This window comes from Lepidochelys kempii, chromosome 8 (genome assembly GCF_965140285.1).
Source record: "Lepidochelys kempii isolate rLepKem1 chromosome 8, rLepKem1.hap1, whole genome shotgun sequence".
NCBI lineage: Eukaryota > Metazoa > Chordata > Testudines > Cheloniidae > Lepidochelys > Lepidochelys kempii.
The window spans coordinates 97,940,098-97,967,571 of NC_136387.1; the positions used below are offsets into that span (position 1 = coordinate 97,940,098).

At 41.0% G+C, this 27,474-nt stretch overlaps 1 protein-coding gene across 6 annotated transcripts in view; it reads left to right on the top strand.

Moving 5' to 3' along the window:
- The window catches only part of EPS15 (epidermal growth factor receptor pathway substrate 15), a 111,302-nt gene that overhangs the window by 13,693 nt on the left and 70,135 nt on the right, over positions 1-27,474 (top strand). For all 6 annotated transcript variants that reach the window (XM_078854126.1, XM_073357728.2, XM_073357729.2 and 3 more), the window contains exons 3-8: positions 6,699-6,788; positions 8,257-8,304; positions 15,326-15,421; positions 16,195-16,260; positions 25,738-25,863; positions 27,230-27,289. In XM_078854126.1, coding sequence (XP_078710252.1) covers positions 6,699-6,788; positions 8,257-8,304; positions 15,326-15,421; positions 16,195-16,260; positions 25,738-25,863; positions 27,230-27,289 — 486 coding nt within the window. The remainder of the gene's footprint in view (positions 1-6,698; positions 6,789-8,256; positions 8,305-15,325; positions 15,422-16,194; positions 16,261-25,737; positions 25,864-27,229; positions 27,290-27,474) is intronic.

Here is a 27,474-nt window from a genome sequence, read left to right on the forward strand (position 1 = left end):
TATTGTAATTGGATAGCTTCTCTTTATCATAGTCTGAGTTACTGAATTTGGGTTCTCTTAAATATGATTATATAAAGCTACTTCATGACATAAGTACTTGCTGTATTTTGGCTTCCTTGAGGGGTTTACTTTGGCATTAGTGATAGAAGAATCCAAAAATGCCTTCAGATCTGTAAAACCCTCAGCTGTTCTGAGATTCACATTAAGAATCTTGCATGGGAATCCCTCACTGAACTTGTTCTCACAGGTGTTCAGGGCAAATGGCTCCCATTAGTGAGATGTAACTTTGAAATTTAGAAATTAAATTTTTTTTAACTAAATCCGTAAAGTAATGTGATTCAGCATAATTTCTAAGCAATGTCTCTGAGCTTCTAGCTGAATTTTTTTTTTGAGGTCCGCATTCCAAGTACTAATTTCTGCATTCTAACTAACTAAATCAGATGTACCTGTATCTTTCTAAATCTAAAACATTCCTTTTTAACATTATTGAAGACAGCTTTGATAAACTTGCTCTCAGGACTCTCAACTTGGAAACAAGGAGAGCAAATCAGGGAAGGTAGTCAAGACAGCTGAGCAATAAAGGCAGCAAGTCCTAGCAATCTAGCCTCCATGATCATACAGGAAACTGCCTTAAATGTGACCACTATAGTGGATAGTAAGTTTTCAGTGTTTCAGTTTCTTCAATTGTTTGTTGACCAACTAATTAAAAGGAAAGGCTGATTTCAGAATAAGCTAACATTGGGGAACAAAAATGTAGCAGTGTCAGAATCAGCTCAAATAACAGCCACCTGTCTGCAGCCCCTCGAAAAGTCACTGTCCTAGAGGATAAAGTTGAAGATTTAAAAATAGACACTGCTGACTCAATATGACTCTGGGGTTTCCCTAAAAGTGGAAAAACACTGATCCAACAAGCACTTTCCTGAATGGATGCCAAAACTACTAGATCAAGTTACAGATTGGACCCATTGGGTATAAAATGGGGCTGTGCTTGACAGTACAGTTGCATGTAAATTATAAGGAGCTCTCTGATATGCCCAACATACCTTTTTTTTTTTTAAAGGCAGCCATAAGCTTGCAAAAGTGTACCATCCCACTAAATCCCTGACTGTTGAACCCACTATTGTAAGAAATAAAAGTACTGATGATAAAGTGAGAAGATATTTAAAGTTCTGCTAAAAACTTTATTCACCTTCAGACTCTTACTAAATCACAATAGTTTTTTGCAGACTCTAAAAATCCTGCTGATTTGCTAGAGAACAAAAAGTACCACTAGAAGTGGAAATATCAACAGATTAAGGTGAACCTGCTCCAAGGTACCTGCCAAATGGCAAATCTCCAGGGCATTTTTATCAAAGCTTTTATCAGTGAATTCTATTCATGTCTTCAGGAGTGTCTAGTGCTCTGAATACCTCAAATGTTCTGTTACTTCCTTGAACAGGGAGAATTTTCCAATTTCTGTTTGCAAGACAGTATAATTGTACTCCTGGTTTTAAAAGAAAATACAAAAGACCGTAGATATTTACCAATATAAGCAAGAACATACTAGAGAGGGTTTTTTTGTTTAAGCAAACTATTGAACTTTCTCTAGCATCACTTCTTCTTAGCCATTCTCAATTTATTTCAGAGAGAGCTACAAATCATAATATTCAATTAACATTACACTTAATTGATCAACTAAACAATGGATTAAAAAAGACTTTGGGATTATTAAATGCCCTCTCTGCCTCTGGGATTATCTTTTGAAGTATTGGCCAAATTTAATTTGGGACATGAATTGAATTCCATCACTCACCCATTCTTCAATTTTCCATTTTCATATTTTGTTTGAACAGCTCCCGATCAGTCTTTGTCTTTAAAGATTGGCTGAAGGCCAAGTGTCCTCAGTTATATTTGTTTTGCTCTGTCCTTTGTAATGCTTGTAATAGCTGTCAAATCCTGCAGAATTTCAGGGCATTACAATCCATGATAAAGAACATGAAGTTGTTTTTGTTTTTTGAAGTTGTTTTTGTCCTGCTTTATATGTGAAACACAAGACTGTATTTGATCCCTTACAGAATCCTTGGAGGCTTATACAGCATACTGTTTGGTATACATATAAATATGATATTGTGTATGCACCCATCCATTGAGAGTTTAACTAATTTTTATGTTTTAGTGGTCCTCTGGGGGATTCAGATATCTGAGAAGATGGTGCATACAAATTTTGCCTAGCTTAACTAAAGTAATCATGCTAAATGTGCAACAACTTTTTATATACCTTTACTTTAAGATTTTCAAAGATGGCATAACCTTCCATTACTTAGCTGAGTCAGCTTGATTAAGTGAATGTTTTCCCCTTAATGTTGTACTTTCTTGTAGTTCTCCCAGTACTTCTACCTGGTTGGTATAAAAAAGAGCTAGGTAAAATTGTCGAGCTGTCTAGAGTAGCTCATGAGCATGAGTGCCAACCTCGAGGCAGACTGTCAAGGAAAGAGGCATAAACCCCAAACTGGTTGTATGTTCTATAATTAGATTTCACCAACCAAGTAACAAGTGTGAACTCTAAAGCACTCTGACAGCTTTAACATTAAATCAGACAATCTCTTTGGGCTCTCCGGTGTATCTTGCCACCCAGGCAAGCCTGCCTTCATAGCAGAGAGTCCCTTTCACCAGAAATCACAATAATATTCACGTTACTCTCTGTCCCAAAGGATCTGTCGCTGACCGCATGTTAGTTGTACCTTAGATCTCTTACCAAAGATAACACTTGTAGCCAGTCCTGTGATAACCTAGAAAAAAAGAAATGTTTACAAGATTAAAGCAGGTGCACGCACTCACACACACAAATGAGTTAGTCGTAGGTTGCAAAAGATAATAGAAGCTGCTATAATGTGGAAGCTCTATATGCCTTTTAGGGATAAGCAGCTTGGGGGATCCCTTGCTTATGCTTGGAAATGTTGTCCTCTCCAAATTCCAGGCAGCATAATGATAAAAATTTCTTCTTGACAGGGATTTTTATGCACTCCACCCCCCCACCCCTCCCCGCAGTGTCCAAGCTATGATTGGATAAGTGCTTTTGCACATGTCCTCTTCATGGATGTGGGGAAGCAATCAGTGATGTCTTTTGTCCACTTATGTTTCTACAATTGTTTGGTGTCTATATGCCTTCTTTTGTTGGGGAGTGGAAGACATCTCTTGTGGCAAGCTAGTATTTCACATTTGGAAATGCTTCTCTCCTGACTGCTGGGTTTTACAGTTTTAGCCAACACTTCTATAGTTGCAGAGCAAACACAATATTACCTTTATAACATGGGGTACAGATATTATAAGTAAGATTTAATACATGGAGAATCCTACAAACATAAAGTCTAAATGCATTCCTATAGTTCTGATATTAGTTTTAACAATACTAATACGCAGGTGAACCAGGATAGTTTCCAGCTATGCATTTCAGTGTTCCGTGAGGCCCATGGGCCTTGGCATGAGCTGGCACTTGGTCTGCCCAGCCTCGCAAAAATATACATCAGTCAAAAGAACATCAATAATTGTCTTGTCAAAGACCAAACAAAAGGAAATACTAACCTATTCAACTTGAATGTTTGTAACCAAACATCTATAATTGCATGTGTTTGAAACTTTACTACTTTACAGAAACTCAAAGTAGCACATTGCTTTCAGTTGATTCTTTACAATCTGATGTATGTCTTTTGTAGATAGCAAATCTGAGGAATTGTCACAGGCTGAAGTGTCACTAGAGGAGGCTTTGGAATTAATTGAGAAACTTAACAGTAACAAGTCACTGGGGCCAGATGGCATTCACCCAAGAGTTCTGAAAGAACTCAAATGTGAAATTGTGGAACTATTAACTATGGTTTGTAACCTGTCCTTTAAATCAGCTTCTGTACCTAGTGACTGGAAGATAGCTAATTTAATGCCAATATTTAAAAAGGGCTCTAGAGGCAATCCCTGCGATTACAGACTGGTAAGTCTAACGTCAGCACCAGGCAAATTCGTTGAAACAGTAGTAAAGAATAAAATTGTCAGACACATAGAAGAACGTAAATTGTTGCGCAGAAGTCAACATGGTTTCTGAAAGGGAAATCGTGTCTTACTAATCTATTAGAGTTCTTTGAAGGGGTCAACAAACTCGTGGACATAGTGTACTTAGATTTCCAGAAAGCCTTTGACAAGGTCCCTCACCAAAGGCTCTTACGTAAATTAAGTTGTCATGGGATAAGAGGGAAGATCTTTTTGTGGATTGAGAACTGGTTAAAAGACAGGGAACAAAGGGTAGGAATAAATAGTAAATTTTCAGAATGGAGAGGGGTAACTAGTGGTGTTGCCCAAGTGTCAGTCCTAGGACCAGTCCTATTCAACTTATTCATAAATGATCTGGAGAAAGGGGTAAACAGCGAGGTGGCAAAGTTTTCAGATGATACTAAACTGCTCAAGATAGTTAAGACCAAAGCAGACTGTGAAGAACTTCAAAAAGATCTCACCAAACTAAGTGACTGGGCAACAAAATGGCAAATTAAATTTAATGTGGATAAATGTGCGTCACTTTACATTGGAAAAAAATAACCCCAACTGTACATACAATATGATGGGGGCTAATTTAGCTATAACTAATCAGGAAAAAGATCTTGGAGTCATCGTGGATAGTTCTCTGAAGACGTCCACACAGTGTGCAGCGGCAGTCAAAAAAGCAAATGGGGTTTTAGGAATCCTTAAAAAAGGGATAGATAATACGATGGAGAATATCTTATTGCCCTTATATAAATCCATGGAACACCCACATCTTGAGCACTGCATACAGATGTGGTCCCCTCATCTCAAAAAAGATATAGGCATTAGATAAGGTTCAGAAAAGGGCAACTAAAATGATTAGGGGTTTGGAACGGGTCCCATATAAGGAGAGATTAAAGAGGCTAGCACTTTTCAGCTTGGAAAAGAGGAGACTAAGGGGGGATATGATAGAGGTATATAAAAACATGAGTGGTATGGAGAAAGTGACTAAGGAAAAGTTATTTACATTTCCCATAATATAAGAACTAGGGGCCACCAAATGAAATTAAAGGGTAGCAGGTTTAAAACAAATAAAAGGAAGTTCTTCTTCACTCAGCGCACAGACTGTTGAACTCTTTGCCTGAGGAGGTTGTGAAGGCTAGGACTATAACAGGGTTTAAAAGAGAACTGGATAAATTCATGGAGGTTAAGTCCATTAATGGCTATTGGCCAGGATGGGTAAGGAACGGTGTCCCTCGCCTCTGTCAGAGGATGGAGATGGATGGCAGGAGAGAGATCACTTGATCATTACCTGTTAGGTTCACTCCCTCTGGGGAACCTGGCATTGGCCACTGTCGGTAGACAGGATACTGGGCTGGATGGACCTTTGGTCTGACCCAGTATGGCCATTTTTATGTTCTTATGGCTATAAGATTTTGCTCCCTCAGGAGATTAGGTGACATCCTGTCCTAGGGACCTCTCTGTAAATGTGGAAGAATGCAATCTTGTACCTCAGTGTGCTGCCAGAATTATCATTGACTTCCTCGATGTGCAAATTACCTCCGTTTCCTCCAGGAGAGGAAAAGGCTAACTCTAAAAGCTGGGATGGCCAAGGACCAGTTGACCATTGCAGACTTTTCCAGGGCTTATTAATAATGAACTCTGAACTACTCAATGAAATTTAACCTGTCTCTTGAAGATTCCTGTATCTACATAGAAGCCAGATACTTTGGAGGCATAGTTACTGAAGGAGAAAATATACAATTAGGAAGAACTCATTAGAAGAGATTCAGGTGGTGGTCTAACTCAAATAAGATCTCTACTGTACAATTTCTTTTTTGAGTATTGCTCAGATGTATACTTGAAATCCTATAACTTCTGCTGGAGACTTTAAAACACAACCATAATCAATGGTAGAAAACTCTTGAATGCCACCCTTAAAGCTTTTATTTGTAACACTTACAAATAAATGAGGTATTTCATGTTGGATGCATGTTACTATCTTCCTTCATTTCTTACTAGAATTATTCCAATCTATATTTAAAATAAACTGTGAGAGGAAGGTGATCTAGTGGTTAGGGTGCTAACTTGGAACTAAAGGAGAGCTGAGTTCAATTCTCTGAGTATCTTCAATGTAATGAAAGTTTTATGTTAGCTGTTTGATTTTAAATATTCTGATTCCTGTGTGGCTGTTCCCTTTTTTTTTTTATGTTGAATATAATAAAACTGAATCTGTTGTGTGGTTAAATTCCTGGAATGAAGTTTAGTATTTTTTTTGTCTGTCTCTAAATAAAATATAGTTTTAATAGACTATAGTAGCAGCATCGTGATAAGTTATTTCTCAGATCTTCTCTGTAAGTCTGTTAATATTAAATAGATTACAAAACGTATGTATGATCATAAATAAAAACTAATGTAATATTTAAGTCCCTAGTATTAACTCTTAAGTACAAAGTGTGCATAAACTTAGCCTAAAATGTTAACCTCTGGGGCCTTGGCAGTGAAATAGTGGATTCATTTTAGCACCCAGATTAAAATGCATCAGTTCTAATGTAAAATGCATTCATTTTGAAAGGAAGCTGTGGAAATACACTGGAGAGAACTTGGTCACTTTAGAGTAGAAAATATGTGCACTCTTCCCTGGTAGCCTAATGATGGGGCAGGTGTATGTTGCAGCAATTCAGAGTGCTAACCTGTGATGATCTCTCTTACAGGTTGATTCTGGTAACACTGGAAGAGTGGTGGCTTCTGATGCTGCTGCTTTCTTGAAAAAATCTGGGCTGACAGACTTAGTACTTGGAAAGGTATAATGAGTAATATTACGCCTTTAATTATGCTGCCTATAGCTGTTGTCAATTTCATTTCAGAATTGAATTACTAGTGTATATATATTTCATAATCTCATTTTATTTTTATATATATATACACACACACACATATACAATTTGCTTTTATATATTGCACCTCTCAACCAAAGTACCTTAAAATCACTGATACAACCTCTGTGGATAAATAGTATTGTACTTACTGTGCAAGTTATGCTATGAGGATTAAGGTTTGATCCTATAAAGTACTAAGCACTCTGAGGGTGCTCTGCACTTCCTATGTAGTATGTTACTTGTGACCATATAACCAGTAAATGACAGAGCCCAGGTACTTTATTTTAAATGGTAGAAAATATATATTCTAAGGACATTTTGGTCATTTGGCACTCTAACATGCATTTTATACTAGATACAAACCTACATTATAGAATTTTATTAGGTAAGTTGCGCAGGTACTTTAGTTATAAAATGTGACTTTTCCTTAAACTATAACTGATCAAAATTTTCTATAGTACATGAAAAATGAGGACGGAGTGGTGACCTTAATTCCATGATTTATAAACTATTGACAAATTTGCAGCTAGCCTAAAAATTGTCATGTGATTGAGTAAATAAATTGAACTCTGAGTTTGTTTAAACTTTTAATTTGTAGACTGTAACAGATTGTAAAAATTTATATTTACGTTTACTTTAAAATATTGAGCTCCGTGACCTTAACGTGTTTCTCTGCGCTGCTTTGTGGGCTCCCCGAATTTGATTTTCAGTTTTGCTCTTTCAAAGAATAAGGAATGCAATTCTTGGATCCCCAATTACTTTTTAATCTTCAGAAACTTAAAATTGTTGGTTTTTTTTTTTTTTTTTTTGGGGGAAACTGGTTATGGCAATATAAATAAAACATACAATACCCCTTACAGTAGTGTGGTGTCCAAAAGGGATTTTTTTCCACTTTGAAATGTATATCTTGTGTACAAAGGTACGTTAAAGATTTAATGGTTAAATTACTGGATTCTGTTTCCTTTGTGTATTTAATAAGAAATCATTAGGCATGATTAGCAGATTCTGTGGAAAGTGGAGTAAAATTACTGAAGTAATGTAAAACAAGCAACAGTTGAAGAATGAAGTGCATTGGGCCAAATACTCCTTAACTCTCTTTCGATGGCTTGCTCGGTGTTTTTTGACAATTGGACAAATCTAGTTAGCTAATGGATTCAAGTTCCATTGTCTCTTATCTTTGCTCTTCAATTTAACTATTAGTTGCATAAAATTATAAGAGTATTTACATTTGTCAACATAAATGAGTCATTATTATGAAGAATTTGCAGTCCTAGGATTAGAGATTTATACTTGAGTTACATTCCTTGTCTAAGTAGGATGAGGATTTGTCAGTTAGCAACAATTTTGCTGGCACAACTATAAACCATGTTTTTTTAATTCTTTTTTAATTTAGATTTGGGATTTAGCTGATACGGATGGCAAAGGTATCCTGAACAAACAGGTAGGATTATTTTAACTGTTTCATTAAGGGAATAAATTTGTTTGGATGAAAAATTTCTTGTTTAAAATATTAGCAAACAGATTTTTTTTAAACTAGAATTCAGAGGAATACAGAATTTCCTTAAGAATGCAGTAGTTTGTTTTGTTGGAAGCAAGGATAAAGGATTTTTAAACCGAATGCTTCCTGTAAAAAGGCTAATATTTCTAGTTTGAATGTCCCTACAATGAATTTGAAAAACACAATTCACTGGTGTTGATTTCACCATTCCTACTTGGCCTCAGTGTCACTATACAATATAATACATTGAGAACCATGATGCTATACTCAGGAATAAGTTAAAGTTCTTCTTCGAGTAGTGTCTCTATGGTTGCTCCATTCTACCTACACATTTTGAGCAGCGATTTCTCATAGCAGTGTCCATTTGGTCCACGCATGCGTGGTAGTCAGTCGTTCTTGTGCCCCCTTCGATTGTGTTATAGCACTGCGGGGGCGAACCGCCCTCAGTTCCTTCTCAGCCTGAGACGGAGCTTTAGCAGTTGTCCTGCTGTGATTTCCTCAACTCTGTTTTTCTCTCTGACTGATGGTTAGTAGTAGTGTTAGTGCTAGCTTTGCATAGTAAGGAAATGTGAGAGAGCTTCTTGCTTTAAAAAAAAAGGTTCATTTTCTCTACGTAGTTTCTACTTCTTACTGAGAGGGAATGCCTGGTTCTCCTGGCTTCAAGCGCTGCCTGTCTTGCTGGGAAGCAATTCTGGTCCATGACGGACACTCACACTGTATCTGTTGTCTTTGAGAATTGCATGTTCATCAGAAGTGCAACTTTTGTCTGGCATTGAAATCAAGAGCCAGAAAAAATACAGAGAAAGCTCCACCTTCTCATGATGGAGAGCTCTCTACATCTGGCCTCCAACCCAGGCCAAGGGACACCCCCCCACCCCCCCATATGTCGGTCCCCACGCAAGTCTGCTGCCTCAGAGCCCCACAGTTCCAGGGCATCTAAGAGGAAGACAGGACTCCTCTCGTAAGCCCTTGAAAGAACATATCCTGGATTCGCCAGCTAGAGCACCCATCTCTAAAAAGCTGAGGTCATCAGTTTCCTCAGCTACCCCAGCATCACAATCAGGTACTGTTGAGCCTCCTTATTCCTTAGGTACCCAGGGCACAGCTAGACTGCAAGGTGGCAAAGCCATGGGCCCAGAGAGACCATCTGGACTGTTATCAGATCATGGTGGCAAGAAGAGCTCTTCCTCGGTACCCAAGAAGCCCACTTGGGCTCTGACCATGCCTCCCTTGGAGCACACAAGACCTTCGGTACTGTCAGCAACTGCGCTTCCCTCTGAGCTCCCAGTCTCTGTGGTACTATAGCCAGCCTCAGCCATGACTACCTCACCTCAGACTTCAGCCTCAGTACCCATCACCCTTGCGGTACAGCAGGAGTTCCATTTTCCCTAGGACCTGGCTTTATCTGACATACCTGATTCTGTGCTTCTGAGCTCCAAAGGTGCTGTTGGTACCGAGAACAACCAGCTTACCTGAACTTTGCCCAGTACCAGCTATTACCTCAGACCTCTCCTGGTGCTCCACCATTCCTGAGTGAACTTGAGGAAGAGGATTCTGATGAAGACCTTGCCTCGGTCTCCTAGGTGTCGGTTCAGGGCTCTCCTCCTCACTCCTAGAGAAGTCCCTTCCCAGACGCCTCTGCTGAAGCTGCAACTGTTCATAGCCCACATTTACCACCAGGTGCCTACTCCCATGCCGTATGCACCTCCTCCCTGGCCATATTGGGACCCATGGGTGGCTTATCACCAACAATTTTTTAAGTGCCACCCACCATAGAGAGGCATCATCTACTCCCTCTAGGAGGCTAGGGCCAGAGAAGGGATCTACTCTATGGCCAATATCTTCTCTTCATCTCTTGATGAAGCAGTCATGCTTCCTCCTCCAACCCTGGCAGTTTATTTTAAACTTTTACAGGACCTGGTCAAGAGGATTGCAGATTCGCCTCAAGGCGTTAGAGCCTCATCATAAGCTCCTCAATCTCCTCCACTCACCCTCATCGGCCTGTATAGCCTTGCCTGCTAGTGAGGCACACCCCAGCTTCTATTCTGCCTACATGCAAAAGAGCAGATAAAAAGTATTATGTCCTAGCAAAGGAATCAGGGTTATTTTCCCATCCCTCACCTAACTCCTTAGTAGTAGTAGGCAGCACCATGCTAAATCCACACCTTGCGACAAAGACCACAAGTGCCTGGATTTACTCGGGAGAAAGTCTTACTCCTCAGTCTGCCTACAATTTAGAATTGCCAATAGTCCGGCCTTGATGGCAAAATACAACTATGGGAACTATACCAAGCTGACCTCATTCGTTGACCCGCTACCAATACAACACAGAGAACAGTTCCAGGCTATTGTTGTGGAGGGCCAACTTCTTGCCGGGACAACCCTACAAGCCTGCTGTGACGTCACTGATATTTCTGCTTGTTCATTTGCTACAGTGGTGGTGATGAGAGGAGCCTACTGGCTCCAGCTCTCTGGATTCCTGAAAGCGTTCAGAGTTCAGTTGAGGACCTTCCTTTTGATGGGTCTAAGTTCGCACATAGCACAGACTAGTCTGTGCTAACATGGAAGGACTCTAGAGTGACCTTGCATTCACTTGGTATCTATACTCCCATGTACAAGAGAGAGCTCAGCAAGTCTCAGATGGCCCAGAGACCCTGCCCCGTCCAATTCCCCGCCTGCCAGAGGTTATATGAGTCACACTAGAGAAGGCAGAGATTTCAGAGAAGGAAACGGTCCTCTTCTCAGCTTTGCTGCTGTCCACCTCCAAGAAGTAATTTTGATGGATTGGTCAAGGGTTTGAACTGCCATCCTCGTCCCCTTCTGCTGCACTGATTCACCAGCCTTCTTCCCTTCGGTGACCGCCTCCATCATTTCACACGAGCCTGGGAGTTAATCACTGTGGACAATTGGGTTTTGGAGATCATCTCCACCGATGACACCATCCTCTTTACTTCATTTCCACCAATGAACCCCCCCTTCCCCATCGCTCTTCAGGGATCCCTGTCATGAGAGTGTGCTTTATCAAGAAATAGACTCTCTCTCTTATGCTTGGGAGCTATACAACCAGTCCCCATGTTGCACAGAAGGAAGGTGTTTTATTCAATGTACTTCCTGTTACCAAAAAGGTGTGGAGGTTGGAGACCCATCCTAAACCTGAGACTACTCAACACCTATGTGAAGGTACAGAAATTCAAAACGATGGTGCTAGAGGAAAGGGATTGGTTCTCAGCCCTCAACTTTCAATGTCCTTATTTCCACATTGTTATCCACCCATCCCACAAGCGGTTCTCTGCTTTATTCTTGGCCAGGTTCACTTCCAATACAGAGTGCTCTCCTTCGGCACATCATTAGCCGCAGGGGACTTTCTCAAAGATCGTGGTGCTGGTAGTAGAGCAGCTCCACAGGAAAGGATGACTGGTTGCTGAAGGGTGGCTCACTGGAAGTGATGTCTCAGGCAACTTTTGAGGCCATAGACTTCTTCCTCGAAAGGGGCCTACAACCGAATATACAAAAGTTAACCTTGACCCCTGTGCAAAACTTAGAGTTCATAGAGGCACATCTCAATTCAGTGATAGCGAGAGCCTACCTTCTCTGCACAGGTTTGTGGCTCTTTCCAACATAAGAAACACAATTCATCTCAGCCCCAAAACCACTGTCAGGAATTGCATTCAGTTATTGAGACATACGGCAGCCATTACGTACATTACAGAACATGCAAGACTTTGAATGCCCTGCCTTGAAGGGTGGATCAGAACTGTCTAGTCACTCACTAGACAGTCTAAATATGCTTTTTTCCATACCTACCTTTTGTAAAACAATCCTTCAACTGGTGGAAAGACCATCATAATTTGTGCACAGGAGTTCCATTTGCAAGTCCTCCGCCAATGATCATTATGATGACATATGCCTCTCTGCTACGGTGGGGAGCACATCTAGACGCTTACATGATCCAGGGCAAGTGGATGTCGCAAGAGATGATGCTACATATCAATCTGCTGGAACTCAGAGTACTTGGATATGCCTGCCTCCAATTCCTACTACAAAACAGGGGCGCAAACACAAAGATTATGACAGATTATCATGTATGTTTGATATCAACTGCCAAGGAGGAGCATGATCCCCCTTCCTTTGCACTGAGGCTGTCAGGCTTTGGAACTGGTACATATGCAACCAGATCATCAACACAGCAGCCTCTCTCTCAAGGATTCAGAATGTGACTGCAGATGCATTCAGCAGACACTCCTTGTGAGACCATGAGTGGGAAACAGACCCCAGCATATTATACTACATATTCTGTCAATGGAGCACCCCTCAGATAGACTTGTTCACCATAGAATCAAACAAGAAATGCACCAACTTCTGCTTGAGGGGTGGATTGGGTCACCAATCCTTAGGGGTTGCTTTTCACCTTCAGTGGTCATCAGCCTTACTAAATGCATTCCTACTGACCCTCCCTAATAGCCAAAGTTATGCTCAAAATAAAGATAGAGGCCAGGGTCATTCTAATAGTTCCAAACTGGGCCAGGAAAATGTGGGTGCCTTACCTTCTACAGCTGTCTGTTTGCTCTCAAATTACTCTCCACACTGCTCCCCATCTCCTTTCCCAGGAGGGTGGGAAGATTTTTCATCCTAATCTCTTAATGCTTCGTCTCAAAGCATGGTTGGTCAATGGCTCATGGGATTAGATACACCCTGCTCGAAAGACATAAAAAGAGTACTATTACACAGCAGGAAACCATCTACTTGCTACACATATTCTCAAAAATGGACATGCTTTTCCACCTGGTGTGACTGCAGACAGATTCCACCAACGACTGTATCACTTCAGGAAATCATGGAATACACCCTAATGCTGAAAATCTTGGGCCTGTCTATGAGCTCTAGAAGAGTCCAGCTGGTAACCATCATGGCTTTCAACCACCCAATAGAGGGTTATTCTGTCTTCACCCACCCGACCACAGCAAGATTCTTTCGAGGTTTGGGAAACCTTTTATCTGCCAGTCCAACTTCCTACTCCAGTATGGGACCTCATTCTGTTCCTTAAATCCCTTACAAGACAGATGTTTGAACCTTTGGCTATTTGCATGCTGCTCCATTTGTCAATTAAGATGGCATTCCTGATAGCCATCATGTTGGCGTGACATGTTGGAGAATTAGGGGTCCTAATTGCATACCCTACTTGAAATGATTTTTAAGGACAAGGTCATGCTGCGGCTTTGCCCCAAGTTCTTACCTAAGGTTTCTTCCAAGTACCATCTTAATCAACACATTCACCTGCCTGTCTTCCACACCAAATTGCGTCTAAATCTCCAGGATGCACTGCTGCACACCCTGGCCTTCTACCTAGACAGAACAAAGCCCTTTGTGAAGTGATGCATCTCACTAGCAGATAAGTCAAAAGGGTCAGCAATCTCTAAACAGAGACTTTTTCCAAATGGATATCAAGCTGCATTAACTCTTGTTAACAGTCTTGCAGTGTTCAACCACCTTCGGTTATACGCACTCATTCTACAAAGTTTATTGCTACTTCTACAGCCTTCCTCAAAAATATGCCAGTTATTGAAATCTGTAAAGCCACTACTTGGGCATCTGTTCATATGTTCACTGAACACTATGCAATAACTCACGACTCTGCCTCTGATACTGTGTTTGGCTTGGCTGTGCTATCCTCCATACTGGACTTGACTTAGAAGCCCACTCCACTTTAGAGTATACTGCTCAGTAGTCACCTAGAGTGGAGCACCCATAGGGACACTATTTGAAGAAGGAATGGTTATTCACTTTGTGCAATAACTGTGGTTCTTTGAGATGTGTGTCCTTATGGGTGCTCCCCTATCTGCCCTCCTTCCCCTCTGCTTCGGAGTTTTCTGCCATGGGGCTTTGCAGTAGAAAAGGAAATTAGGGCAGTTTGCCCACGCAGTACTATGTAACAATAGCTCAGGGCATGAGACTGACTAACACGCATGCACGGGCTGAACAGATACTGCTGTGAGAAATCTCTGATCAAAGCCACTGGGGGTGAGCACCATTGAGAGAAGAAGTTATACCAACCTAACCCCTGGAGTAGCTATCACTGTCAGTGGAAGGGGGTCTCGCGTCAACGTATCTGCTGCCTCTCGTGGAGGAGAATTAACTATGCTGACGGGAGAAGCTCTCCCATTGTCGTAGTAATGTCTTCACTAAAGCCCTACATCAGCACAGCCGCTGCAGCAATTTAAGTGTAGCCTGCCCTTAGTAATGTTAAAGAATAGACTGACACATACCGAATACATTTTTGAGCAAATGTCTCTTATATTAGTCAGTCAGTCAAAATATCAATTTGAGATGGTCCTCCAATCCAGTAAATATGTGGTGATAAACAGGCAGAGACCAAGGCATGGAAAGAGAATGGCTTATGGAGGAAAATATTTTCATCTGAGAACATTTGTCCCACCTTCCTGCCCCAAAGCTGCCTCATATCTGTTAAGGCTGTGGGTTGCTATTTGTTGCCTCTCAAGATAGATTGCTATGTTGTTTGAGCCCTTTCTGAGGCTATTAAGATATTTCTGAAAATGTGGTACTTCCCATTTCCAAGAATATATAGTGTAAAAAATGAGTCATTCTCTCTCTCGGCATGAATGCAATAAAACTTGGTGACTGGAGCTTCATTTCAGTAGACCAGAGTTTTTTGTTTTGTTTTGTTTTTTTTTCCCTTCCTTGCTGCACCGTTAAATATTTTGGCAAACCTTTCAGTAAGATGTTAAGGTTTTCTAGAGTTGCTACTGTGTAATGGTTGATACTTTTAATGTTACTGTAAGTCATTTGAAATAAATTAAGGCTTAATAATAAAGTATATTAGTTTAACAAGATGAATCCTGTTAAGAAATGTGCCAATTTAGAAGAAATATAAATTGTCAGCTCTCCAGTTGAATTTAAATTACTTTTGTATAGTAAATCCTTTAAAAAATCTGTTTTTTCTCCATAGGAATTTTTTGTGGCTTTGCGACTAGTGGCCTGTGCACAGAATGGATTGGACGTTTCCCTGAGTAGTCTTAATTCGCCAGTTCCTCCACCTAGATTTGTAAGACACTTTAAAAAAAACAAAAAACTGTGATGAACTCATTAACGTTAAGTACTTTAAGCTACAAGTTGTGAAGGTTTAGTGTTTTATATTCATTATCTTCACTGGGAGATTTTAGTGCTGTTGAAAAATAAAAAAATGTACTTTTTGTGCAACAGTGAGTACATTAATCTTCTAGCCCTACTGGAGACTTGGGTCACAAGAGAAAATGTTAATTTAGACCATAGTAAATATTTTTTGTTAGCATTGCCATTGAACTTTTTCTAGTTTAAAAAAATCCTAAGACAAGGATGTTAAAGGCAACAGTGAAGTTTCACTTAGAAGACTGAGTGGGAAAGCTTCCATGGCACCGGGTCACACTATGCCCAACTCTGGTGCTAGTCTTCCCTCATTTTCATGAGCACCAGTTACAAAAATTAACAAGTGATATTTGTACTATTTATAACCCACAAGGTGTGTAACAGGTTTTACTATTTATTTTTCTTCGGATTGTTAAAAGTGGAGACAATTAAAATGTTTCCTTTTCATTGAAGGAATATGGTATAGCTATAAATTAAGGCTTACTTTTATTACGTTTTGGTGCTTCTTTGAGTGTGGAGAGAACACGCCACTTTGAATTTCTTATCCTAAATTATTGTACCTTCATTAGTTGATTAATTAAAATGTGATTATGGATTTGTATAGCAGGGCCCATTCAAATGAGCGGAAAAGTCTTGCAACTCAAGTTCTCTCTTTGCAAGTAATATATTTTTGTTTGATCTGTTTTTCATTAGACTGATGCCAGTAGCCCAATACTAATCAGTGGAACAGCATCAGCCGACATCCCATGGGCTGTTAAGGTATGTTGAGAATTGTAAACAGTCAAAAAGCCTACATACCAATATCTGGCCATTTTTATGACTGCAGTTTCCAAGAAAACTTACACTTGTTTTAGACATGTAGTAACTGCTATAGCTTATTTCAGATTCTCTCCAAATTTAATGTCTTCTATATTCCACGCTTCATATCTGATATTCTTGAAACTGAGTCTTATTGTGCCATCTTTTATACCAGAAAACAAAATCTTTTGGAAGTTGTGAAATATTAAAGTAAAAAAGCAATTAATTCTAATTCTGTATTTTAGAAATTAGCATATATTGGTAGCTTTGAGATTTTATAGAGATCCTGTCATAATCAGGATAATTATAAACCATACATATGTTCGTTTCAAACATTATCAGCTTCTTCATCTGAATTGTACTGCTGATGTAGGGGATGGTTGTAGGGGATAATCTTGGCTCAAGTGATCATGAGCTAATTCAGTTCAAACTGAATGGAAGGATTAACAAAAATAAATCTGCAACTAGGGTTTTTGATTTCAAAAGGGCTGACTTTCAAAAATTAAGGAAATTAGTTAGGGAAGTGGATTGGACTGAAGAATTTATGGGTTTAAAGGTAGAGGAGGCCTGGGATTATTTTAAATTAAAGCTGCAGAAGCTATCGGAAGCCTGCATCCCAAGAAAGGGGAAAAAATTCATAGGCAGGAGTTGTAGACCAAGCTGGATGAGCAAGCATCTTAGAGAGGTAATTAAGAAAAAGCAGAAAGCATATAGGGAGTGGAAGAAGGGAGGGATCAGTAAGGAAAGCTACCTTATTGAGGTCAGAATATGTAGGGATAAAGTGAGACAGGCTAAAAGTCAAGTAGAGTTGGACCTTGCAAAGGGAATTAAAACCAATAGTAAAAGGTTCTATAGTCATATAAATAGGAAGAAAACAAAGAAAGAAGAAGTGGGACCGCTAAAAACTGAGGATGGAGTGGAGGTCAAGGATAATCTAGGCATGGCCCAATATCTAAACAAATACTTTGCCTCAGTCTTTAATAAGACTAAAGAGGATCTTAGGGATAATGGTAGCATGATAAATGGGAATGAGGATATGGAGGTAGACATCACCATATCTGAGGTAGAAGCGAAACTCAAACAGCTTAATGGGACTAAATCGGGGGGCCCAGATAATCTTCATCCAAGAATATTAAAAGAATTGGCACAAGAAATTGCAAGCCCATTAGCAAGAATTTTTAATGAATCTGTAAACTCAGGGGTTGTACCGTATGATTGGAGAATTGCTAACATAGTTCCTATTTTTAAGAAAGGGAAAAAAAGTGATCCAAGTAATTATAGGCCTGTTAGTTTGACATCTGTAGTATGCAAGGTCTTGGAAAAAATTTTGAAGGAGAAGGTAGTTAAGGACATTGAAGTCAATGGTAAATGGGACAAAATACAACATGGTTTTACAAAAGGTAGATCGTGCCAAACCAACCTGATCTCCTTCTTTGAGAGAGTAACAGATTTTTTAGACAAAGGAAACGCAGTGGATCTAATTTACTTAGATTTTAGTAAGGCGTTTGATACTGTGCCACATGGGGAATTATTAGTTAAATTGGATAAGATGGGCATCAATAGGAAAATTGAAAGGTGGATAGGGAATTGGTTAAAGGGGAGACTACAACGGGTCCTACTGAAAGGTGAACTGTCAAGTTGGAGGGAGGTTACCAGTGGAGTTCCTCAAGGATCAGTTTTGGGACCAATCTTATTTAATCTTTTTATTACTGACCTGGGCACAAAAAGTGGGAGTGTGCTAATAAAGTTTGCAGATGATACAAAGCTGGGAGGTATTGCTAATTTAGAGAAGGACAGGGATACCCTACAGGAGGATCTGGATGACCTTGTAAACTGGAGTAATAGGAATAGGATGAAATTTAATAGTGAGAAGTGTAAGGTCATGCATTTAGGGATTAATAACAAGAATTTTAGTTATAAGCTAGGGACGCATCAACTAGAAGTAACGGAGGAGGAAAAGGACCTTGGAGTATTGGTTGATCATAGGATGACTATGAGCTGCCAATGTGATATGGCTGTGAAAAAAGCTAATGTCATCTTGGGATGCATCAGGAGAGGTATTTCCAGTAGGGATAAGGAGGTTTTAGTACCGTTATATAAGGCACTGGTGAGACCTCACCTGGAATACTGTGTGCAGTTCTGGTCTCCCATGTTTAAGAAGGATGAATTCAAACTGGAACAGGTACAGAGAAGGGCTACTAGGATGATCCGAGGAATGGAAAACTTGTCTTATGAAAGGAGACTCAGGGAGCTTGGCTTGTTTAGCCTAACTAAAAGAAGGTTGAGGGGAGATATGATTGCTCTCTATAAATATATCAGAGGGATAAATACCAGAGAGGGAGAGGAATTATTTAAACTCAGTACCAATGTGGACACAAGAACAAATGGATATAAACTGGCCACTAGGAAATTTAGATTAGAAATTAGACGAAGGTTTCTAACCATTAGAGGAGTGAAGTTTTGGAATAGCCTTCCGAGGGAAGTAGTGGGGGCAAAAGATCTATCTTGCTTTAAGATTAAACTCGATAAGTTTATGGAGGAGATGGTATGATGGGATAACATGGTTTTGGTAATTAAATATTCATGGTAAATAGGCCCAATGGCCTGTGATGGGTTTTTAGATGGGGTAAGATCCAAGTTACCCGGGAAAGAATTTTCTGTAGTATCTGGCTGATGAATCTTGCCCATATGCTCAGGGTTTAGCTGATCGCCATATTTGGGGTCGGGAAGGAATTTTCCTCCAGGGCAGATTGGAAGGCCCTGGAGGTTTTTCGCCTTCCTCTGTAGCATGGGGCACGGGTCACTTGCTGGAGGATTCTCTGCTCCTTGAGGTCTTCAAACTACAATTTGAGGACTTCAATAGCACAGATATAGGTGTGAGGTTTTTTTTAGGAGTGGTGGGTGAAATTCTGTGGCCTGCATTGTGCAGGAGGTCAGACTAGATGATCATAATGGTCCCTTCTGACCTAAATATCTATGAATCCTATGAATCTATGTAAGAGGCAGACAGCTGTTGTATTTTCAGATCATTAAGGTTTTTTGCAGGGCTGTCACATTTAATTTAAATTATTGAGAGGCTAAATATGGGAGTTGAGTAGTTTTAGTCACTATGTAGATTACACACCAGTTATGTTAGAAAAATATTAAGGCTGCAAAGTCAAGCACTCAAAAGTTAGCAAATGCCAGAATTAAGATTCTTCTTTGTACACATATATATTCCAATTTGTGTGTACCTGTGCTGAGTGCACTCAAGCTGGAGATATTTGGTCAGCAGTACCTGTTGGGGAGGCACATGTACCCTGAATGTCCTCATGCTCCCATGCACAAAGAACTGGGCTGTCCCAACCCAACTCAATTCCTTCTCGTTGTCTGTGGCTGAAAGATTACACTGATGCCTCACAATTAACTGTTCAGTGCTCTGTTGTATATAGTTAACTTGGTTCACATAATACTCATAGGGTTTTTGATAGTGTTTCCTATTTTCTCTCTAAGTCTGAGAGAAGTGTCTTTTTTTTTTTCTCTTCCCTTGGGGTGGTACTCTTGTATCACCATTGTTTTCCTTTGTTCAGGATGTCAGAAAATCCCAAGGCTTTTAAAACTGTCCTTCCTGTCAGGCAGTCATGCCTCTAAACAATGGGCATGGAATATCTTGGGTTTTGTTTGTTTTTGTTTGTTTTTAGTTTAGGAGAAAGTCACATTCTAGAAGCATGCATCATATGTAGATCCTTTTACAGACACACAAAGAAATCTAGAGAAAACAGACTGAGAATGTACCTCATAGAAACATCCATGCACTTGGGTTTGGATCCAGGTTGCTCCAATATTGTGTACCTTGACTGTTTCATTGAAGAGTGTGCTCTCAGCCTCTTCATCTTCAGTAGCTGCTCTGGTACCAAAGACCTCATCCTCTGAAAGCAGAGAAATCCCTAGAAGTTTACTAGAGGGAAGAGGCTTTGTTTATTGCCCCCACGGCCATCATCTAAAACCCTTAAATTTTCTGATCCCTCAGTAGGGGAAAAGTCTCTAGGAGAGATCTCTCAAATACCTGGTTAAACCATAAACATTGAGAATTTACCTGAATCCAGCTTTGAGGACCCAGAACCTCTATGTTCAACAATGGTTCTGCTTTCTCTGGTACTGATAATCCCGGTACCAGTGACTTTGGTACCGGCCAGGTTGATGCTGAGGACTCTCTTATCCCAAGGACTCTCTTATCTCCTGTCTCCTCTCAGCTGAGTGTATGTCAGTCGAGAGTAACATTACTATGGTTCCAAGTTTGTCTAATACGTTGGTGAAGACTTTACAGCTTAGACCACAAGCCACACGTACTGGCACTGCCCATCCCCTACCTGAAGAATAATCCTTTTCATTTTCCATCAGGGAGCAGCAAGTTACAGCTTTTGCCTCCCCTGACACCTTGTTGTGATTCCAGAGCGAAATCTTACTTTATTTGACATAAATCCCTCTCTTGGGATATTAACCCTTGAGGGATCCCCATGTTGACCTCTGGTATTATATTTATCTACCCTAGCCATACTGGGCATGTTGGGATATTCCCCATTCAACGAGATCCACCTCAGTTGCACAGTCAGGACCTGGATCTCTGCTAAAAAGATCATGTCTGCCGGACCATCACCTCAGTGTCCTGTCTCTGGCACAGGCAGAATTGGAACTTGAGGACGAACCTCAGTAGATTCTAACTGACATCTCATCCTCTTCCCCGGTGAAGCTATTGTTCTTGACACTATACTACCTAGGCCTATGTCTGACTACAAATTATTTCAGGAGCTCATGAGGAGAATGGGCTCTGCACTGGAACTTCCTGTAGAAACAGTCCGGGAGAACCATCACAGGTTACTGGACTTGTTGCACACTGTGGTCCCTGATGAAGTGGTACTTGTAGATCCTGCTGAGTTGTTATGGCAAACCCTGACCTCCATACACCCAGATCTAAAAAAGCTGACTGTCACCAAGTTCCAATACAATGTTTCGAACAATTCTTCTCTCACCTGGTGCCAAGATCATTGGTAGTGGCAGCCACAAAGGAGCGGTCTACACAGCAACAACGGAAGTCCACCCTTAGGGACAAGGAGTCTAAAAATCTCGACTTGCTCGGCAGAAAAAGCTACTCCATAGCAAGCTTGCAAGTGAGAATCCTAGACTACCAAATATGATTTTCTTAATTAGGATTCCCTTGTGAAATTTATGGACAAATTGCCCAATGAGCTAAGAGAGGATTTCAAGTCTGTTGCATCAAGCTGGCCCTCGGCCACTAGAACATTCCTTCAGGTGGTGCATCACGTAGCATCCTGATCCATGGCAACAGCCATAGTGACGAGAGGGTCCTCCTGGCTTCGTGCTTCTGGTGTCCCTAGGGAAGTACAAATAACGAGAGAGGATCTTCCCTTTGAAGGGTGAAAGCTCTTCAGTGATGAAACTTAGTCCTACCATGGGTGTAGGGGACTGGACTAGATGACCTCTGGAGGTCCCTTCAGTCCTACAATTCTCTGAGGTCTTGCGTGCCCTCAAGGATTCTCTTGTGACATTGAGATCGTTATGAGTTCGCATACCTCCTACTTATAGGAGGCAATAGAGGCTTCAGCTTTGATAGACTATTCTTTTTTCTACCTAGGCAATTTAATTCATCCAGGAAAAGTCACAAATTTATTAGGCAAAATATCATCTGCTTCTGCTGCAGCAGCCTCTTACTGGCAGTCATAGTCCTTGAAGCAGCAGATTTGACTGCTTCCAGAGGAGCAGAGTCCCAGTCACAACAGATCATCTTCTTGATTCATCTTCTACCTTGGGAAATCAGTTGTACCATTTCTTCAGTGTCTGGAATGCCTTAATTTCAGATCGTTGTGTTCTAGACACTGGAATTGGGATACACCATTCAGTTTCAGTCAATGCCTTAAGCTCCATCCACCTTCTGTGTCCCCCTCACAAAATTATACTGCTTCAAGAGGTACAATCTCTTCTTGATCTAAGAGCTATAGAGGAGGTCCGTCTGCAGCACAGGAAAAGGTTTTTTTATTTTGTAGTTTCCTCATCCCCAGAAAAAAGGGGAGTCTGAGGGCCATCTTAGGTCTAAGGGTACATCTATACTGCATCTGGGAGCATGCTGCCCAGCTTGGGTGGGTAGATGTGTTAGCTCTACTTGGCCGCTCAACTACATACCCGGGGGTCTGGGTGAGTTTCTACTCTGACATCTAGTCCAAGCTGCTGCATGTGCTACCCCCAGTTACTCGGCTCTTTCTAGTATGCTAGTTGAAGCAGAGCTAGCACATGTCTGTCTACCTGAGCTGGGAAATATGCTCCCAGATGCAGTGTAGACGTACTCTGAGAGACCGGAACACCTTCATCAAAAAGATGGAGTTCAGGATGGTATCCCTTGCCTCCATTATTCCTTCTTTTTATCTGAATGACTGGTACACCGCTCTCCATCTGCGGGATGCCTATTTTCATATGGCTATCCACCCAAGCCACAGAAAATATCTAAAGTTTTCAGTGGGGACTGTAACTACCAATATATGGTCCACCCCTACCCCGATATAACACTGTCCTCAGCAGCCAAAAAATCGTACTGCGTTATAGGTGAAACCATGTTATATCGAACTTGCTTTGATCCACTGGAGCGCGCAGCCCTCCCCCCCCCCCCTCCCCTAGCACTGCTTTACCACGTTATATCAGAATTCGTGTTATATTGGGTCACGTTATATCGTGGTAGAGGTGTATTTCCATTCAGCCTGTCATCAGTGATCAGAGTTTTTACCAAGTGTGTGGTGGTCTTAGTGCTTTACCTAACACACATGCATTCAGATATTCCTGTATCTGGATGGTTGGTAATCCATGGTCTCTCCGGGCAAGAAGTCACAGGCAGCATTCATCAGATCCAGTCTCTCTTCATGCGGTTATGTCTGAAAATAAACATGGACAATCAACACTGTATCCATTTCAGAGAATTGAGTTAACTGGAGCTGTTTTTGGCTCAACAACAAGAACTGCCTGTCTACTTTAAGAACGGTTCTGGTCCATTTTAACCCTGTGCATTAGGCTAGGCTCACCTGAGAACGAGATCCTGCCTCACCTTGCTTAGACACGTGGCATTCCACGTGTGTCTTAGCATGCCAGAGTTTGCTTGCAGTGCAAGCAAAGCTGATTGAAGTCCACATATCACCGAAGCAAGCATCCTCTGGACAGGCTGATTCACCTACCTGCTCAAGTCCTAGTATTAAGCTGGTGCATGAGTCTGGAATATATCTGCAAGGGGGTACTTTACTCTCTCTACCCCACCTCCACTCTCTTTCTATCAGAAACGTTAGTGATGGACGTATGCACTATTGGCTGGCTGAGCACACCTAGATGGGGTACAGACTCAAGGTCTCCAGAATCAGCCGTATAAATGTCTTGGAACTGAAGGGCTGTAATTCATGCATGCCAAGTCTTTCTGCTATCTATCATGAGCACTATATTTTGAAAGATGATTGACAGTACAACCGCAGTGTTTTACTTCAACTAATAGGGTGGAGCAAGGTCAAATCTCTTGTGTCAGGAGGTGGTGCTGCTCTGGAACTTGAGCATTGAAAACGACATCACCCTTAAACCTCATACCTTCTCAGGGTAAAGAATGTTCTAGCAGATTGCCTCAGCAGAATCATGAATGTATCACGAATGGTCCCTGAAAATTTGAGAAAAGAAAAGGAGTACTTGTGGCACCTTAGAGACTAACCAATTTATTTGAGCATAAGCTTTCGTGATGCATCTGATGAAGTGAGCTGTAGCTCACGAAAGCTTATGCTCAAATAAATTGGTTAGTCTCTAAGGTGCCACAAGTACTCCTTTTCTTTTTGCAAATACAGACTAACACGGCTGTTACTCTGAAACCTGAAAATTGAGAGTTAGTGTGGTCAAAGTTCCAAAAATAGGGGTTTCCCGGCATAGACTTGTGACCAGAAACAAGAAATGCAGCTATTTCTGTTTCAGGGCTGGTCAGAACCTGAATTCTGTGATAGATGCATTCCTGTTCCCCTGGGAATTGGAGCTTCTATATATGTATCCTCTGCTTCAAATGATTGCCAGGATTATCAGAAAGCTAAAGCAGGAACATGCCAGTATGATTCTCCTAGCCCTGGCTTGACTGAGACAATACTGGTCCTCAGATTTGTGAAGCTTATTGGTTCAACTTCCAGTTATCTTGTATGTTATCCAGGATATATCACAGCATTACAGCCAGGTTCCAATCTGTGCATTGTCTACCCCATGGCATAGATGTAGAGTGGCTACTCTCAGAGAGTCTGTTCTCAAGCCATTAAAAATATGTTAATCAGCAGCAGGAAGCATTCCACTAGACAGATTGGCTAAGTGGAAAAAGATACCCATCTGGGTACACCATCAGTTGTCTCTAATCACACTGCAGATTCAGAACATTTTAGAAGAATAGGGCATTTTTATGAGTTAAAAGTTCACCTGGCAGCCATCGCTACCATTCACCCACCTCTACAAAGGCAGTCTGTGTTTTTCCACCCTATGGTTGAGAAGTTTTATAAAGGATGTGAGGGTTTATTCACCATTAAAGCTCTAGTTTACCCTTGGGACATTTCACCTGTTTTTTTCTTTTCAGGTTTTATGTTTTGAGCCTTTTAGCCTCCTGCTCTTTCTGTTGTTAGCTAAAATAGCTTATCAAGTAGTAGTCAAATCCACTAGGAGAGCTACAAGCTTTGGTGAGGGGGGGACCCCCCAACACAATGTTCTGTAATGTTAAGACCTCATCTGAAATTCCCATCAAAGGTTGTATAATTTCTTCTAAATCAGGTGATACATCTACCAAGTTTCTTTCTAAAATGTCATAGTCAAAAGGATGAAGAGAGACTACACACTTCAGATGTCTGTAGAGGTCTTTCATTCTGTATTAATAAAACTAAGGAATTTTAGATCCTCTGCAAGACTCGCTATAGCATATGCAGAAAAAATGAGAGGACAGGCTGCAACAGTACAAAATTTTTCATGGTATTGATCTCCTAATATATTAGGACTTGTTATGACCTCACAAACACCACCACAAATTACTGCTCATTCTATCAGTGTCCAGGCTACCTCTGAGGCTTTCTTGAGAAATGTTCCAATCAGAGATGCTTGCAGAGCAGCGCCTCTAGACTGTACACACATTTGCACAACGTTACACAATTGTTGAAGCACCCGGAACAGATGCTAATTTTGGAAGGAGAGTCCTTCAGTCTCTGTTAAAGTAGACTCAGAGTTCCCACCACCAGAGGAGCACTGGTTGGGATTCACCTAGAGTGGGATAATACATGCACAAGCACTTGAATAAATGGTTACTTACCTATACAATAACTGTGGTTCTCTTGGGTTATGTGTGCTTTGTTCTAACAGTGTTCCCATTACCAGAATTATAAATCTGTTTATCTTCTACTCTCTCAGGTGGAAGAAAAGGCCAAATATGATGCTATCTTTGACAGTCTGAGTCCTGTGAATGGATTTTTGTCGGGGGATAAGGTGAAACCTGTACTGCTAAACTCCAAACTTCCGGTGGATGTCCTAGGAAGAGTAAGAATATCATTCCAACTAAAATTAATGGGCCACTGACTTGATTTGTGAATCATAAATAATAAAGATAACTGTACTAATTAGAGAAATGTTTGGGTATTCAGATTTAATATCTTTAGTAATAAAAATGTAACTAATGAGTAAGGCTACATTTTAGTCATGGGTATTTTTAGTAAAAGTCACGGGTAGCAAACAAAAAATCATGGCCCATGACTTTTACTAAAAATACCTGTGACTAAAACTTGGGCGGGGGGCGGTCCGGGGAGGTCGTGGGTGCCGGGGGAGGAGGCTTGGGACCCCACTGGTGCTCGTGGGAGGGGGCAGACCAGGACCACCACGTCCTGGGAGTGGGACCCGTGTGGTGGTGCGGGGAGGGCTGGCTGGGGCTCCCTACCCAGCTCCATGTCCCTGCAGTTCCTAAGCAGAGGAGGGTCTGGGGGCTCGAGTGCGCTGCTCCCACTACAAATGCTTGCTGCCACAGCTTCCAATGGCCAGGAACCTTAGCCAATGGGAACTGCAGTTGCAGGGCCTGTGGGTGCCAGAAGTGTGCAGAGTGGAGGCCCGATCCCTCCGCCGCCTAGGAGCTGAAGGGCCATGCCAGTGGGAGCCAGGGAGTGCCCCCCTGGGTAAGTGCCCCCCACATCTCCAACCACCTGCTCTGAGTCCCCTCCGACACACCCAAACTGCTGCTGCTGGCCCAGGGGCTGCCCAGCTCAGGCAGCCCCTGAGCCAGCACCAGCCACTGCAAAAGTCACAAAAAGTTATGGAATCTGTGACCTCCTTGACAGACTCGCAGCCTTACTACTAAGGTATTGTAAAATGACCACACTTCCCTTTACAAAATTAATTGGTATATTTTACTGGTAGGTTTCTGTATTTAAAGATTATTTAATAGTATATATGTAAAACACTTCAAATAATTTTTACATGTGGTGTGTAGTTTTTTCCCTGCTTCTAAAAAGGTAGTTACCGTACTGAGGAGTAAAACAAACTGATAAATGTATATTTTGTTTCAAAGGATATCTTTGCAGTTATTCTGTAAAACTGCCACATTAATCTACCTTTTAATGTATTGGGCCACTTAATTATGTATATTTTAACATTTACTTTGAGGGAGAGTGATGTAATCCTATCCTTTTTCTACACCTTCAGAAAATAGCTTTCTTACACAATTTTATCCAAGTGCACATTGCTGACTGAAAACTAGTGCTGAGGGAAACTTTCAGTATCCTGTGGTCCCTCCTGTTTGAGAGGGTTGTTGGGTATTTTTAAAATCTGAAACCAGATAGAAGCTTTGATTCTGCTGGTTGACACTGCATGTATGGGGTTTGGGAGCCAATCACCTATATATTTTGATTCTGTTTAGGTTTGGGAATTAAGTGACATTGACCATGATGGAATGTTGGATCGAGATGAATTTGCAGTTGTAAGTACACAGTTTCATTTAGTTTCATAATTCTGCAAACCTAATAACAAAAACCAAACATTAGAAGTGCTAGGTTTTTAGACTTCATATCTGTTCATTCACTTCTCCTCTATTTCTCTTCGTTATCCTAGCTCGTGCCACAGTGGCAGTCTAAATTCCCATCAGTTTCCATTGCTTGTACTATT